Source organism: Branchiostoma belcheri, unplaced genomic scaffold, assembly GCF_001625305.1.
Source record: "Branchiostoma belcheri isolate BF01 breed outbred unplaced genomic scaffold, Haploidv18h27 scaffold48, whole genome shotgun sequence".
NCBI classification, from domain to species: Eukaryota; Metazoa; Chordata; class Leptocardii; order Amphioxiformes; family Branchiostomatidae; genus Branchiostoma; species Branchiostoma belcheri.
In genome coordinates this window covers 771415-788013 of record NW_017804109.1, presented here as the reverse complement: position 1 = coordinate 788013, position 16599 = coordinate 771415, and the positions used below count along the sequence as shown (strand labels likewise).

Here is a 16599-nt window from a genome sequence, read left to right as displayed (position 1 = left end):
TGATTGCTTTGATATTGTCACTCCCTGCAAAGTATAATGGGCCGGTCCCAAATTCATGGATGGTTCTTTCCAACTCATTCATACCAGGGGGTAGGAAAAATATGCATTTTGTATGATCACCCTTGAAGGACGTAATGGACTCTTCCCATATTTTTTTTTATGAATGACATCAGCTTTCATATACCTGGACTGGTTTAATGTAGTAACCTGTGCAAGATATAATATACCTTCTACAAACATATTGTTCTTGTGGCTATCTGTGTTTTGGAAAAAAATTAAGGTTTCGCCCCTGTATGGTACAATGGACCAGTCCAAAGTGTGCAGATGGCCCTGTCCATCTTGTCTCACAGGGGGTGTGTGAAAATATGCAGAGGAGTGGTCCCTCCTGGAGACAAACAAACAAGTCTGCTGAGGGGACCTCTCATGTCCAGCAGTTATACAAAGTACCCACACTACACTACAGCCTCTAAGGAATCAGGCACTTTCTTATCCTGTTCCTTGTGATTGTAAGACAAGGGGGACTGTTCTGTACTGGTGACAGGTGCATGTGAACAGGTAAGGTGTCTTCAAGTGGTCATGTGTACTGGATCATGGACTTAATCCAATTTACTTCTAGTTCTAACTCTATACATTACAAATGATAGTCCTGACTGCTGAGGTAACAAACCTTGTTGTGATGATATCTTAGCTTTGAGTCTTCAATCATTGAAGTCATGTAGAGTTTGTGAATCTTTAGTTTCTTAATCTTGTTGACAAATAATGGTGTTTGCTTAAATAATGGTGTTTGCTTAAATGTTCTTAATTGTTGTAGTCCTTGTATACCTTAGTCTATACCTTACAAGATAAAGTCACAAGGTACATGTAGCAAACCTCTGTTCGCTGGACCTAAATGTTGTGATGGTATCCTAGTCCTTTTAAATCTTGTTGACATACAATAGTGTGTGCTTAATTGTTCTTAATTGTTCTAGTCCTCATGTTTGGGAGGAGTCTCAGTCAGGGGAGTATACCAAAATGATAGCCTTGAGTTTTCACTGGTTGAAAGCAGGTACAGTTTTATTGACAAATAATGGTATGTGCTTAATTGTTCTTAATTGTTGTAGTCCTTGTGTTTTGGGAGGAGTCTCAGATGAAAGGTACCAGATTCCTTAAAACCCATGGGAGAGGGAGAGGGGGTGTCTGCATAATCACCACATGGTCAGTGATGACAGGTCACTCTGCAGGCCTGATGCCTCAAGACCTTCCAAGAAACACCTGTGGTTTTCCTTTAAAAAGTCAGGAAATACTCAAGACAAGTTGCTGCTCTAGGGAAGGTGACTTGGACATAGAGGGTACCTCGAATTACGTTGATTTTTGGGGAGGCTGGCTCGAAGGCAAAAAAGGCCTAATTACACCTTATGAAAAAGGGCATGCAGGCCCCCCTTGATGCCTCAAGACCTTCCAAGAAACACCTGTGGTTTTCCTTAAAAAAAAAAAAAACTCAGGAAACACTCAAGACAAGTTGCTCTTGGGAAGGTGACTTGTACCTTGAGGATACCTTGAAGAGTCAGTGAGAAAAGAAGGTTTTAAACCTGTTTTTTTTTGGTCTACGCAGACCAGTCTACTTCCCACAGTTTTAGATGAATTTCCCCAAGGAAAGAGGTGTTCAATTTCCCTACCAAAACCCTCTCATGGATTGTGAGTATTTTCTTAGCCTGTTATCTATCCTATCTTAGCTCCAATTCGCTCCAATGGAGGGAGGTGACCAATGATATGAATTGCAGCTGAGATATGATCATTGGTTAGTCCTTGTGCTTGTACCTGTCTCCTGTTGATGTTTTTGTTGGTCAAGAGACTTTCACGCAAAGTTCAAAGAAGTCATTTGTTTTAAAGACCTTAAACTAACCCCAAAAACTTGTGTGTATTCTAGCAAGGCATTAGTAAAACACATTAAGCATTGTCCAGTCCCCTTGTCAATCACCACCAATACTGGTGTCCATTTTTGAATGGTGGTGTCCTTCTGAACTCTTCAATCGTCACCTATAGAGGGTGACACAGAAAACTGTGTCCTGCTCACAAACTTACCTGAATGTTTTCTTAGCTCTGGCCTCTATTCTACCTCCCCAAACAAGGACTACTAAGAACAGGTGGTCAAGAATAACAAGCTGTTCTAAACAGCCACAGACGTCAAGGTCAGGCAAGGTCATGGCCGGCCTGACTCCTGGGTGGTGAAAGATTAGTGTGGTCCTTACCTCAGGGGGTGGAACTTCATTTTGTTCACAGCATGTTTCTTGTTAGCTAAATGTAAAGAGAAGCTAGAATATTGCAAAAGTTGCAGATTCATCATCTTCAGTGATGTACGTTTCGTATTTTGGATGAACTTGTATTAATAGAAAATGGTCTAGGGGAGATGTTATATTTTAGAAGGTATTGTAGCTTGGGCTTAGACTATTATCATATGCATGTAGTTCAGACTCAGAGTAATGTTCTCTTGATATTATATTTTTCCCACAAGTAGTGCAGTAGCCCTTGGGCGACGTGCTATAGATTACAAATGAATTACTATAGAAATTAAAAAGCACCTGTCACTATTAGATTGACCACTTTGACAGGATCCTTCCATCTTTTTACAAGACCACAGGTGGGGATGTACACAGAAATGTGTCAAACCTGAGAACACCTAGATATAGGGAAGAAACCTGAAGCCACACACAAGAACACACTTGTTCTGTTGTACTCCTTCAAACGGTCTTCGGATTTGGAGCAAGATTTGTCAGCAAACAGGTGCTACTTTGCCAACAGCGGAAAATAAAAGGAGGCAAAACACACAGAGCTGTGGGCACCTCCAGGGGATGTTGTGAGTGAAAACAGGTCTTTCAGTAACACACTACAGTAGGGCTTTATCACTCTGACCTCCCGTAACCCCACATTGTTTGGTATTATGTAAGACAGCTAGCTCCTTCCTGCATAGTTCTTTGGTCTTCTCAGAAGCCTAAGGAAAAGATTGTTCGTTACCTTCTTCTAATTGGTACCAGTTTGGTAACAGCCTCTTCAAGGAGCTTCTGCTTTGAAAGTTCATTTTCAGAGGGTCAGGAAGGGGTTTTGAAGTCACTATTTTTATGTACAAAACTTCAAGTCCTCCTGCAACTTAGTGCAAGAAGCATTTCTGGAAACCCCAGCCAGAGGTCTTCATGCAAGTGCCAAAGCTTTTTGTTATGAACAATCAGGAACCCCCCTTTCATACCCTCCTGCTTAATCTATAGAAAACCTGCCCATTTGGTCCTAATTATAACTGTTTACACCTTCCCAGGTCTGTTTATTTTTCCTATAATTCTGTTTGGATGAAGTAATTTGTCAGCAGCCTCTGTAAGCCTATTATGTCCTGTTCACACTGGATTACCAGATGGGCAGGTTATACACATAATACAGCAGTAAGGATCTGTGCACCTTTTTGAGGGCCTGCATGGGTGTAGTGATTACGAATTACGCAAAACTTTTGCCGGCAATTACGAATTACGTTTAAGTCTCAGAGCTGATTACGCTTTGTGGCCTATGTAACACTACAAATTATGCTGATTTTTGGAGGCTGCCTACCGATTATGAAGACTAAAAAGTCCTGATTTCTTTGGCAGTTCAGTCAGACTAAAAAGGCCTGATTACGATTTACGAAAAAGGGCATGCAGGCCCTCCTTTTTCTGTGAGGGGTAGGGAGCCATTTTAACGAGCCATTTTAATTCAACTTTTAGCGTAGCCGACAGCTTTGTCAGGAAATACTTCTTGAAGCGTAATTGGTCGCTTTAGTTCCAGGTAGCATGTTATTTGTTATTCAGCTGATTTCAGCGTTACACATTATTGACAAATTATCATATCACCTACTAGTGTACCAACGTATACTAGAATGCCAGATTGTCCAAAAATCATAACGAATTGTCCAAGGTCTTTAGACTAGTTTGCCAGACACCCCATGCCAGCAAAGTTTAAAAAAATGTAATTTGCAGGGAATCTGTGGTGTGTCTTAAAAAGTAGCCCAGTTAAAGTGACAGACATTAATGATAAACAAATGTTTGTTTTTGTCCATGTCTCTTGAAGTTTGCTGATCTGACAGGCAGAACCCACACTGGCAGGGAAATCTGCTTGTCATGTTCACAAATATTTGTTTGGATTAGAGTCAAAAGGAAAGATGAGATGTCTTAAAAGGAGCCATAAAATCAAGAAAAAATAGAAAAAATATGCTTTTCTACTTTTTCTATTGCAACCCCCCCCCTGGCTACGGCATGTGTTCCTAGGGTGTGTCTGAGATGTGGGAGAACATGTCTGTTGAGCTGTTGAGAAGACAGGGTCAAGGGCATTTCCTGGTGTGAGGGTCAAGGAGGCCTTGTTACTTAATGGGAACATGACAAGTTTTTGTTCCTGAACTTCCTGAAGTTGAGGTGTTCCCTTACAGCCTTTCTGCACTACGCAAGTTGTGTTTTATAGATGAGAGAAGAAGTACAGAATGTGCAGATGCATTTATCTTTTATGGATATCAAGATGTAATGATGATGATGTGAATATTAGGTTAACTGGTAGAAATAAAGGGGGAGGGGCGCTTTGGGCAGAGTCCAGCTCTGTCAGGTGTGATATAGGACCTGTTGGAGGAATTTCCAGGTCAGTTGAAGCCTGCCTTCCCTGCGGTAGGAACTTAGTCTGGCTTTGAAGTTGTGTGGAGAAACAACAAGGTCGGCTGTCCTTAGGTCTGGTGCAATTCTATCTACCTGCAGGTGGTAGTTACATTAGCAGTCTTATGGAAATGCCACACATTGGGGGTGGGGACATGTTATTCACTACATGTTTATGTCCAGAAGTATAATATAAATTGCCAGTTGAAAGGAAAGAACTTCATTATGTTTAGTTAGCATGGAAAGGAATTAGATTAATTGGTCTCAGTCGATGTCTGATGGACTACGATTTATAGTTTTCAGTGATCAATGCGAATCTTATCCTTACCTATGTACAAAGTTTGAAGTACAGGCAATGGCATTATTTTTGGCAAGAAGCCCAAAAGTTGTTATGGTACAAATGAACTTCATATGTGGAGTTATGAGATCAAAAGAGTACATTCATTGGTCTCAGGCAATGTGTAAAGTAAAAGAAAGAAAGAGAGAAAAAAAGAGAAAGGGAAAGAAAGAAGGAAAGAGGGAAAGGGAAAGAAAGATAGAAAGAAGGAAATGAGGAAAGAAAGAAAAAGGAAGAAGAAAGAAAGAAAAAGAAAGGTAGAAAGATTGAAAGAAAGAAAAAGAAAGGAAGAAAGAAAAAAGGAAATTGAAAGAAAGAAATAAATGAAGAATGATGGAAAGAAAGGAAAACTGAATCTGAAAGAAATGTTTCGTTTGAAGTTGAACTAGTCTGTATTACCATTAATGGCATTGCTTTGGCCCAGAAGTCCTGTTCCCTGCCTGTAGTGAGTGGTTGTTCTGGTGCCCAGGACGGACATCTGGAGATGAGGCTGTAATCTTGACTTTGAACTTGGAGAAAGTGTTGAAGTCTCGCCTGAGGGAAGCTGGAGGCTGGGCAGATAAGGGTGGCAGCTTATCAACAAACGGAGACACAGTCTGGCTGCTGGCATGTGTCTCTGTTTTTGGGCATGATAAGGAGAAATAATAATAGTGCAGATTAGATGTTTTCTGCTATTACTGTATTGTCTTATCAAGGTTTATCGAAGGTTCCAATAAAGAAATTTGTATTTTTTGTCACACAGTCTGGCTGCTGGCCTCTGTCTCTGTTCTGGGGAATGATAAGGAGAAATAATAGTGTAGATTACATATTTTCTGCTATTACTGTATTCTCTTTTCAAGGTTTGTCTAAATTCCTAAAAGAAATTCTATCTTGTTTTTGTCTTAGAAAAGTTAGAGAAGTTAATATGAAGTCCCTAACTCCCTATTCATCAGTCATTCAAGTGCAAAGATTATAGTGCAGATTACATATTTTCTGCTATTATTGTATTCTCTATCAAGGTTTGACGAAATTTCTAATAAAGAAATTTGTCTTCTGTCTTTCTTGCAAAGAAATCCACTTTTTTGTCTTTTGTCTTTGAAGTAAGTCCCCATTCCTTGATTATGACTTGATTCTTTGAAAATCTGTGGAAAATTTTGACCTGAAATTGTTGAAAAAGATTTTCCTTCTCATTGTGTCCTCCCATAAACATGTGAAAATTTTTTTGTTTATTTCACATTTTATTGCTGATAACCACTGACTGAACAGTATATCATGTTGTGCCTTGTGTGTAAATTGTAAGTCACCCAGGGATATGACTTCTTATAAGGAAGCCATTTTTCCAATAGAACCTAATAAAGAAAGATTGGGCCGGGATTCCAGAGGTCAATGTCGGAAAGGTCACAGGAAATGGAATGGGAATTGGATGTCAAAGTCCAGATGGTTTGTGGGAAATTATGAATGGCAAGGGGGAGACTGTGTCTGCAGATGTGGGTGAAGGGTCAGGGGTCAGTCAGGGGTCAACAGAGACATGTTAGGAAGTGGAAGCTGGGGTGATGACATCATCAAGTCCAAGGTGGCTGGAACAAGTTTATTACTTGGTTTTTGTCGATGTAAAGAAGGAAAAATAACATTATAAGCAAGCCTTTACAATCACCCTCACCTTACCTCAACTAAGTTATGTACATTTAGACATGACCAGTTTCTGTATATTTTTTGCCAGAGAAGCAAAGCCAAGAGAACGAATCATAGTAGTAAGACATAACAGCTAGAAAAGAGGGCCTGCAAGGGGGGGGTCCCGACAATGCTCTACGCTGAATTCGGAGACCTCTCGATTACGCTTTACGATAAATTCCAAGTGGCTACAACGCATTACGTAGAATTAAAACGCCGAATACGCTCTACGCAAAAATATTAGAGCGGTCTACGCTCTACGGAGAATTAAAACGGCCGATTACGCTCTACGGAAAAGGGCTTGTGGGCCCCCAGAAAAGGGAAACTTGAGTTGACATGAGCGTCAAACACCACTTCAGTCTGTCCTGGGACCTCCCAGTGTTTGTTGTTCTTCTGGTCAGCAACCTTTCATCAGATAGGAACTGTTGTGTAGCTTGTGGCACTTTTCTCTGCTTATAACATTTGTCTGAGGAACAAAGAGACCAGGTCTAGCCAGGGTGGCATCCTCCGTAGTTCCAGCTGGCTCCCTAATGTTGACCGTGGTAGCCAGCGACATTGGGAAGTCAACAGAAACTACAGAGGATGGTACCCAGGATCAGATACTGTAACTATCCACTGTCTAACTAAAAACTACAGCTGATACCAAACCTTGTGTATTTTATATCCTGCAAACATCTTTATATAAATTATAGCAAAACGTCATTCAGTTATCACACCTGTAGACTATTGTGGTTTGTAACTGTAACTATCCACTGTCTAACAACTGATACTGATTCTTGACCAAAGCTTGTGTATTTTGTATCCTGCAAACATCTTCATATACATTGTAGACTATAGCAAAACATCATTCAGTTATCATACCTGTAGACTATTGTGGTTTGTAACTGTAACTATCCTCTGATAACACATCAAAGGTTCATCAGCCCTTCCTATCACTAGTGTCAGTCCATTAGGACCAGAGTTTATGTAAGGCTTAAAGACTAGCCTGCTAGGGTTAAACCCTGAGGTCTGGATGGTGTAAAACCTGACAGCCAGACAGACCCAACGAAGTTAATGTTAGGGACGAAAGCTTAAGAGGCGCTATGTTTTGTATATTGTTTGCCATTGAATATTCAGGGGATACAGGTAATAAAATCGTAATAAGACTGAAAATAACTGATGTTTACAATTTTTGTCATGTTTCAAATCAGAAAATCAGAATCAGAATGGTTGTCATTTTGATTTTTGTTACAACATTTGTAATCTTCCAATCATTTTTTAATCAATAAATCAGTCAGTCAATCAATCAATATCAAAACAAAGGCATGTTAATATGTTTGTGACCCATATATTTCCTGTATTGTCAGATGTACATCACATACAAGGTGTCCATAAGAATTCAATATGATGCTAACCACAAGCTTTACTTAGTGTGGCCCGAGTCTGACTCCCAGGTCTCCTGGGGTTCCTCAGCACCAGTTATGGGGCGGCAAAATAAATTTTCCCAGCCAGCCAGCCAGCCAGGCAGCCACATGCAGGTCCTAAAGGTCTGGTCTCTCACTACTAGTACATGTCTGAGGCCTAGGGAAAAATTTTTGTGTTTCCTGTTTCCTGACCGATCTAGAAAAAACTGCCGAGGTAGCCCCTCTTTTGGTGGACCTCTGCAAGGGATATAAATTTTTTTACCTTTCCTAGCTCCATGATCTGACACCTGAGTGATTAAAAGTGTACAATCAGTTTTCCAACATTGACATTGGAAATGAAAGCGTCCTCATGCAAGTTTTTCTTTGTTAAACCGTATTGTATGAGGTGAATCACTAGAGATCCCCAAAGTCAAAAAAAAAAGAAGATAATCCCTACCTACCGACCCTAATTTTTCAGGACTGAAACAGGAAACACAGCATTTTTTTCCAAGGCCTAAAGGTCTGGTCTCTAGTAAGGATGATTCCAAAAGCACCCTGCAGTGCTGGCAGGTTATTGGCTCAGGTTCTGTGTAGGTCCCAGTGGACCTAGCAGGCCAGACTTGGCTGGTGTAGTGTGGGGTGTGGGTGTGTTCCTGTGTGCTATGTGTTCCTGTTGGAGTTTCCTAGATGTCAGTTGTACATGTATGTAGACGGTGACTGCATGACCTTGTAAGCTGCTGACCTTGTAAACATGGCGGTTCCGACACCTTGGAGGAGTGAGCTCGGTTTGTTCCTGTTTCTTCGGCATCTTGCAAGCTTCTGATGAGAAAACGTCTGCAAAGAAGGGAGTTGCTGTAGATGGAAATGATGATGACCTTGCCACCTGTGGGTTCTATTTCCAAACATGTCCGCCGCCGCCTGCCCCCCTCCCCCCTCCTCCGCTTTCGGCGCTTGTTGTCCCCTCACGATCACCGCCGTGTTTGACCATGTCGGATTACTGTGGGGAGGAAACTTCGGCGCTGGCTCTTGCCATGTGGATTGCGCTGTTGGAAGTACTGGTGCTTCTTGCGTTGGCAAGATGGGGTGAGTTTGTGGCTGGTTACTTCTACTTCTACTTCTTGTTCAAGCAAGTTTTTGGTAGGTGAGATGTTGAGGTATGCATGTATAGGATGGAGCTTTGTGTGTACATGTGTCTGAATCATGCATTAGGGAGGGCAGAATGTAGTACAGTATATCATCATATTTCTTGTCATCCTGGCGGATGATCAGTTCACTGATATTGTAGGAGAAAGAAACTTGAATAAGGGCCAAGGCAGCATTTTTCATTTTATTATATTTCGTTTAGGTAGGCATACTTCGTTTTCAATTTACCTTAATCTACAATCATTTGTGATATTCCACCTAATGGTAATTTCTCATCTCGTGCATACCAATGTGTTTTGCCCCAAACAACCCAAAACATTTCTCTTAGGAAGAGAAGCAGTGCTGAATGTATAGTCTAAAGTTAAACGTGTAGTGAGTCTATGTATATACCAGCCTTTCAACCGATAACATAAACATTGAGGGTAAAGATTGCACAAGAGTAAGGTTTAAACAGCAATATTTATACATTGCGTGATATTACTTGACATATCCAGTTTCTTTCTTAGTAAGAAAATTGATGCGTTGATGCTCTATTGTACACTTTGACCCCCAATATTGATTTTTAAATAAGATTCCCTCAGATTTCTTATGATGGGAATTATTCCAACTGAAGGCTATTCAGGAAAGACGGATGACTGGTTATAGGTGAAATAGAACATAAATCAGAAGACTATTTGGAGTCTATCTCCAAAAGGGGCTGACCACTAAATATGGAAATGTGGGGTGGTAATGAGCACAGTTCTCTCATGACATTTTGAATGTAACGTTATGCGATCCTTATAGAGTTACACATGTAGCAAGGAAAGGCACTTAAGAAGCATCCAACGATTTTGTTTCTTGAGCCAGACATTTTCTAAAATTCAATCTCATTTTCTAAATATGTAGCAGTATCCAGAGGCAAGGATACACACCACATGCCTGTAAAGCTGGTGTATTATCGGCTATATAGATAGAGAAGCTGGTGTGTTACGCTGAAGGGTGGTTATACTGGCTATACAGATACAGATACCTCTAGAAAATGCCACAAAATGAGCACAAAAAAGCCCTACAACATCTGCATGGAGATGTGGTAGATCTCGATCTGATACAGGACATGGGAAAGTAAAGGAATGCAGGAGAATGTGACAAATTGATGTAACTCAATAATGCATAAATAATCCAATTATCTACAATATAAACTGTGAATTATTTATCCAGGTTAAGATGATTTTGTGGTCATCCATCTCGACCTAACTGGACATAATACAGGTCTCGAAATACTGGGTGCATGTGCACCTTAGTGCACCCAAAATTGCAGCTGTGCACCCAATTTTTTTCTGTGGGTACACTGTACTGGTGCACCCAAATAGTTTCGTAGGTATTTTTTACATATCAAATGTATATTAGTATACAGGATATTCTTGGCATGTAAGTGTCAGAAAAATAATAAAATCTTTCTTGTAGGACTTGTTTAAGATTTTGAAGTTATATCCCATTTTGGATTCAAGCTCAGAAGAGAAGCAGTAAGATCTCTAATTATGTTTTGTTTTATATGGTGCACCCAAAAAAATTAGGTTCGGTGCACCAGTGCACTTATTCCCAAAAATGAATTTCAAGTCCTGTAATGTGTACCACAGATGGTATCTGAATGCAGGTTCCTATCTACAAAATACATGAAATGAGGTGGAAGTATTCAGAGCTTTGGTGAACATTCAAACTTCTGTGGTCAATTAGTGTGGATTAATCAGGCCCCCTCTATCTGTAGACCCCCCAGTGTTTGGTATATTATATCCACCACATCCGCAGATCCATCAAGCTTTCCCAAGGCTTCTGAAGGCAGTGGACACTGAACAGATATGGGTCAACCTGCAGGTGTGGTGGGAATATTAGAGCACTGCTAGGTCCCCTCAGCCAATAGGGATCCTGGCTTTTTAGTGATTATATCCACATAGTAGCATACTTGTGAGTTAGTGCACCTCTCTCCCTTGGGGTGGAGGTGCACTAACTAACCAGCCACCCTCTTCTCAGCCAACCAGTGAGCTGGAATTGGTCCCTCTCTAGGGACAGAGGTGCTCTAACTAACCGAATAAATTACACTATGTTGGACCCGCCCATTGTTTTTTCCATGGAAACAACAACTGGCCAATGGCAGTGTCCAGCTTTCTGCCCTGGGGAATCAGAGGAGACTGACTGGCTCATCACCACACATGGTTTGACTCTTCTTGGAGTTGTTTGGCTGTCCATCTGGGCTGATTAACGACCTAGCGGTCGTTAATCAGCCCAGATGGACAACCAAACAACTCCTCGAAACAAGACAAAAAGTGACACTAAACAAAGATTTATAAAGCAAAATCAAGTTCTAGTGGATGGAGTTGATCACCTTCGGGGACCTAGAAGTGCTCTATCTATTAGATAGAGCACGGTTTGAGGCTGAATACTCGGATTTAGAACTGCCCGCCCAACCTCGGGGATTTCATGTCACCCTCGGCCTCCGGCCTCGGGAGACATGAAATCCCCTTGGTGGGCGGGGCAGTTCTAAATCCTCATAGTCAGCCTCAAACCGTGCTCTATCTATTACTTGGGGTGGGAAGCAATCTCCATCTTCATCACACAAAAAGGCTTTCTTTGTCATATCTCTAGAACAGTCTCGGAAAGTAGGCCATGTTTTCGTAGCGATTTTGGCTATTTCAAGGAGGTATGATTTGGTTTCAGTTTCTTCAGACTTTCTTGAATTGTTTATTTTTAAACTGATTAAGACAATTTAAAATTGATTTCTGCAATTTTCACTTTTGTTATTGTTACTTACTCACTAACTATCTCCAGGATATATGCTGATATTGTTGCAAATAAGCCTTTGTCTGCTTGGAATTAGAACTCAATCAAATGTTAAATCAATAGACATAAAAAGGAGAAGGAATTTTTGTTTCACTACAATTTTAACTGCCCGAAGCTTTTATGTATGACTCAAACATGGACCAAATGTGTTCCTGGTTCAAGAATGTTTGTGTGTCTTTGCCAAGTTTGACACACTTACCAGATGGAAGTGAAATTCTTTGGCAGAAAATTTGTTTTTACTCCAGGGTTTAGATATTTTTGTGCCGGCTGCGTGTTGAAGTAGATTTTTATGGACCTCATGTTAATAAATCACTTGGGTTAGGGAATTTGCAATGTTGAGGAAAATGAGTTTTCCATTGTGGTTTTATAATTCAGAATCATAGAAAGTTTTGATGAAAGCTGCTTAGATATAAGCTTCATTGCCTTTTGATATCAAATAGTCACAATTCTCAAATATTGGCAATTTTATTTTCTTTTTTACTCATATGATAGAATTATACAGAATGACCAATCATGGCAATGGAACGTGAAAGTCTAGATAGTGCTTCCATGTAATATGATATTCAAGGTTATTGAAGATGTGACCATACAAAATATTGATCAATATAATGACAGAAGACAGTTAATACATCTTTGCAGTGATACATGTTTATCATACAGTGACATAGGCTTGGTGCCAGACTGTTGCTAGGGAAGAGTATACAGGCTTGATTCTTGGATCCGAGAATTTTACCAAAGACACCCCTTCAGATAGACTTAGACACTTTTTCGTTCCTTTGAATATATCCTCTCGTGTGTTTGACAGGCATGTGGAAGTGAGAAATAACGCAGGCACATTAAAGCACACAGTGACATCTAACCCTGATCTCCGCCATGCCTACAATTCCCCATTTGTACAAAAACTTGACCTCCTGCATACCCAGACCTCCCCTGTGTGCTGTAGTCTCCCTGGGTCAGTCTTTATATTTGAGTAGAAGTTGTTATGAGTCACACACATCTGTGCTAATGTAATTCCTTGGATTTGGATTTCATGATTGACTGTCTTGAAGTTGTAAATATTAAAGGAACCTACTTTTGGCAAAGATATGATTTTTCCTAAAGTCATGAACACAAATCAGGGTCTTGTCACTGTGAAATCTCCAGAACTAAGGTGTTCCATTCCTCCAAGAAAGTGGAAAAAAATGGTGAGGTCACAAATTCAGCTTGATCTTCAGCACACCTGTAAATTTATTTATTTTATGTGCAAAAGTTATTATAAGAGGGCCTGCAAGGGGGGGGTAGTGATTACGAATTACGCAAAATTTTCGCCGCCTATTACGAATTACGTTAAAGTCTCAGAGCTGATTACGACTTTACGATTTGCGGCTAATGTCCAATTACGAATTACGTTGATTTTTACGGAGGCTGCCTACGAATTACGAAGTCTAAAACGGCCTGATTACGCCTTACGAAAAAGGGCTTGCAGGCCCTCTTATAAGTCACACAAGACCAAGCTTATTCAACTCCTTGCATTTCACAATTGACTGTCCTAAAATTTCAAAGAAGGATGGAACCTACAATGGGCACTGATCAAAGAAAAGAGTAAAAGGTAAAGTTTTAAATGGTAAGGGCACAAATTCGACAAAGAAGAGAGACTACCTTGCCAGCTTTGATTTTACTTTCATGATATCTCACAAAAGGAATTTGATATTTCAAGTTCTGTCTAACAAATGTTGTAATCATTAGTTTTTTTCATACTTTGACCTACAATTGAGCAGTGGAATTTTAGGTAGCTTTCGTTATGAGTTTATCAGTTGACATGCCTTTGCAGTTGGTAACACACACATGCCAGTACTATAAGGGTGGTCAGTACATGACAGCATGGTTGGGCACTTTGCCATACTGCTTCTCTCCAAGCAGATGTTAGGAGCAGTTACTTTGAGTCAATTACTCAATGGGGCAGTCTATTGTAAAATAGTTGACTCTGTTGTCAATGATGGTTAGATCTCCAGGTGTTAAGATTTGCCAAAAAACTGTTACTCAAGCAACTGGATATGGATTACATGTATATCAATCAATAGTTCGTGCTTATAAACCTGCCTGTCTCCTGCAAGTCTCCAGTGTCACTGATGGAAGGTAGTGGATGCTACCTGAAACGTCTGAACGTTTCCAAAATCATATCCAGTTGCTTGAGTAACTGTTTTTTGGAGTAGACTCTGTCCTGTCTTGCGCCTCAAGGCCCCTTAACAAAGATGTACTCCTTGAGGGATTGTCCTAAGGGGGTAGTTAAGAAGATAGACTGCTGAGAGGCAATAACTTAAGGGTCTTTATATCGCCATCCACACAGGAGGAACCTAACAGCAACCAGAACCCATCACTTGGGTGCATGTAGCCTCTACCAGGCTTCGGGAGGCGGCTGGAAAGAGTTGAAATTCAAATAGAGAGATAACATGCTGCTAGAGAGTACATTTCAGGTGCGGCAAAATGTACTTTCTAGCAGACGAACTCCACCCCGGCATGTTATCTCTCTATTTCAGTATTTGGCTGATTTCTACTCTTTTTCAGTCGCCTCCCAAAGCCTGGTAGAGGCTAGCCTGCATGCCCTTTTTCGCAAGGGGTAATCAGGCCTTTTAAGTCTTCGTAATCGGTAGGCAATCACCCAAAATCAACAGTAATTCATAATCATTATATTAGCCGTAAAGTATGCCTTACACCAGTGTGAAATCTCAGAGATGTCAGAACTTGAAGGATAGTCCAAAGGACATCTGATGGATTGCCAAGGTACATAATAAGGGTATTTACATCCTAGAGGGACCTCCTTTAAAGCTGCCAGAAGTCATGAACTCAAATCAGGGTCTTGGCACTGTGAAATCTCTTTAAGTTTAAGACACCAGAACTAAGGTGTTCCATTCCTTCACGAAAATTTACAAGGAGACAGTAGAGATATTTTAAAGATCTGCAAGATACGGTTTCAACCCTCTTGGACCTATGAAATCTCTTAAAGACACCAGAACTAAGGTGTTCCATTCCTTCAAGAAAATTTGCAAGAAGACAGTCGAGATATCTTTAAGATCTGCAAGATAAGATTTCAACCCAAGTATGATGATGAGTATCCAGATGATAGGTGAAGACATAAACAAGTAACTTAAAGCCACTGATTTCTTATTTCAAAACAAAGGTTTCTTTGAAGGAGGATCCTAATTAAGTACCAGAGACACCTGATCCCTACAGTACAGGTGACAGGTTGCTTACAGAGAGGACAGGGATGTTATGGTGCAGGAACAGGCACAAGTGAGACATTGTGGGGAGGCTGCACTTCCCATGACCCACAGGAGACTGTTGGCACAACAAATTCTCGCTGCCAGTTTTTCTTGTGGAAGGAGAACTTATCGATTTTCAGCAGGCAAACTTGCTTTAGTAGTCAAAAGGGGTTCATAAATGGTTTAACTAGGCAATACATAAAAGTGGGATTTTTGTCCTCGTCTATCACCACAGGCTCCACAGCATGGTTGCATGAGTTGCAGTACTGAAGTGTGTTAGCAGGTAACATGGGTGTAATGTTACCTGTGCTACATACCAGATGGTCCAGCTGGAATAGTTAGTATATAGCAGAAAGACACGTCAGCCTACTCCGTCCAGACAAACTGACACACAAACCCACTGCTCAGCCACCAAAAAGATGTAACTCCAGACTAAAATGTTGCCAACACAGATGAATTTTCATGCTATAATATAAATGTCTGTGGTCAAGTTCTGTAAATCATGTTATATTTGCGGTAGCAGGATTTTGCGGTCTGAGAAAAATGGACAGTCATGTTCGCAGTGGTGGGAGGTGCAGAAGAAAGAAAGTCAGCGAATTATTAAATATAAATTTTGTTTGTGGTAATGATAAATTCGTAGTACAGCAGTGATGAAGAAATACAGTAAAGCGTGAATATAAAAGTACTGCGAATATAAAGTGATTTACAGTTACAGTATTTGGTTCCTCCCATCTGGATAAGCCATTGCCTGATGGTATGGTGCAGAGATGTGCTAATCTCCCAGTCATGTAACCTGCAGTTTGCCTGAGAGGCAAAATTTCTCCGTCTGAGAAAAATGGATATGTTCGTGGTGGCGGCAGGTGCAGATTACAGTTTACAGTTTACAGTTTTACAGTTACAGTACTAGTCTTGGTTCCATCTGGATAAGCCATTGCCAGACCAACCATGTAGCCTGCAGTTTGCCTGAGTGGCTGGGAGCCTCCTGCAGACTTTCCCACCAAGATGTTACTCGACCCGACCTAGTAACTTTTCCCAAGGTTGATCATCTGGTTCTTTGACAACAAGAACTTGAAGAAGACCTCAGTCAGCTACGAAGTTTAAGCCTTAGGCCACACCAATTTAATTTGTTGGTTCTCAGTAGACATTCCCACGGAGATGTTACTCGACCCAACCTAGTAACTTTTCCCAAGGTTGATCGTCTGGTTCTTTGACAACAAGAAATCAGAGACAGTTACAAAGTTTAAGCCTTAGGCCACACCAATTTAATTTGTTGGTTCTCATGCATACATTCCCACCAAGATGTCACTCGACCCAACCTAGTAACTTTTCCCAAGGTTGATCGTCTGGTTCTTTGACAACAAGAAATCAGAGACAGTTACAAAGTTTAAGCCTTAGGCCAC

General features: G+C 40.7%; 1 protein-coding gene across 1 annotated transcript in view; it reads left to right on the top strand.

Moving 5' to 3' along the window:
* Positions 1-8989: 8989 nt before the first annotated feature.
* Positions 8990-16599, top strand: part of LOC109479314 (puratrophin-1-like) — an 85372-nt gene continuing 77762 nt past the window's right edge. The window contains exon 1 of the mRNA XM_019781270.1: positions 8990-9086. Within this exon, the coding sequence (XP_019636829.1) occupies positions 8990-9086 (97 nt within the window). The remainder of the gene's footprint in view (positions 9087-16599) is intronic.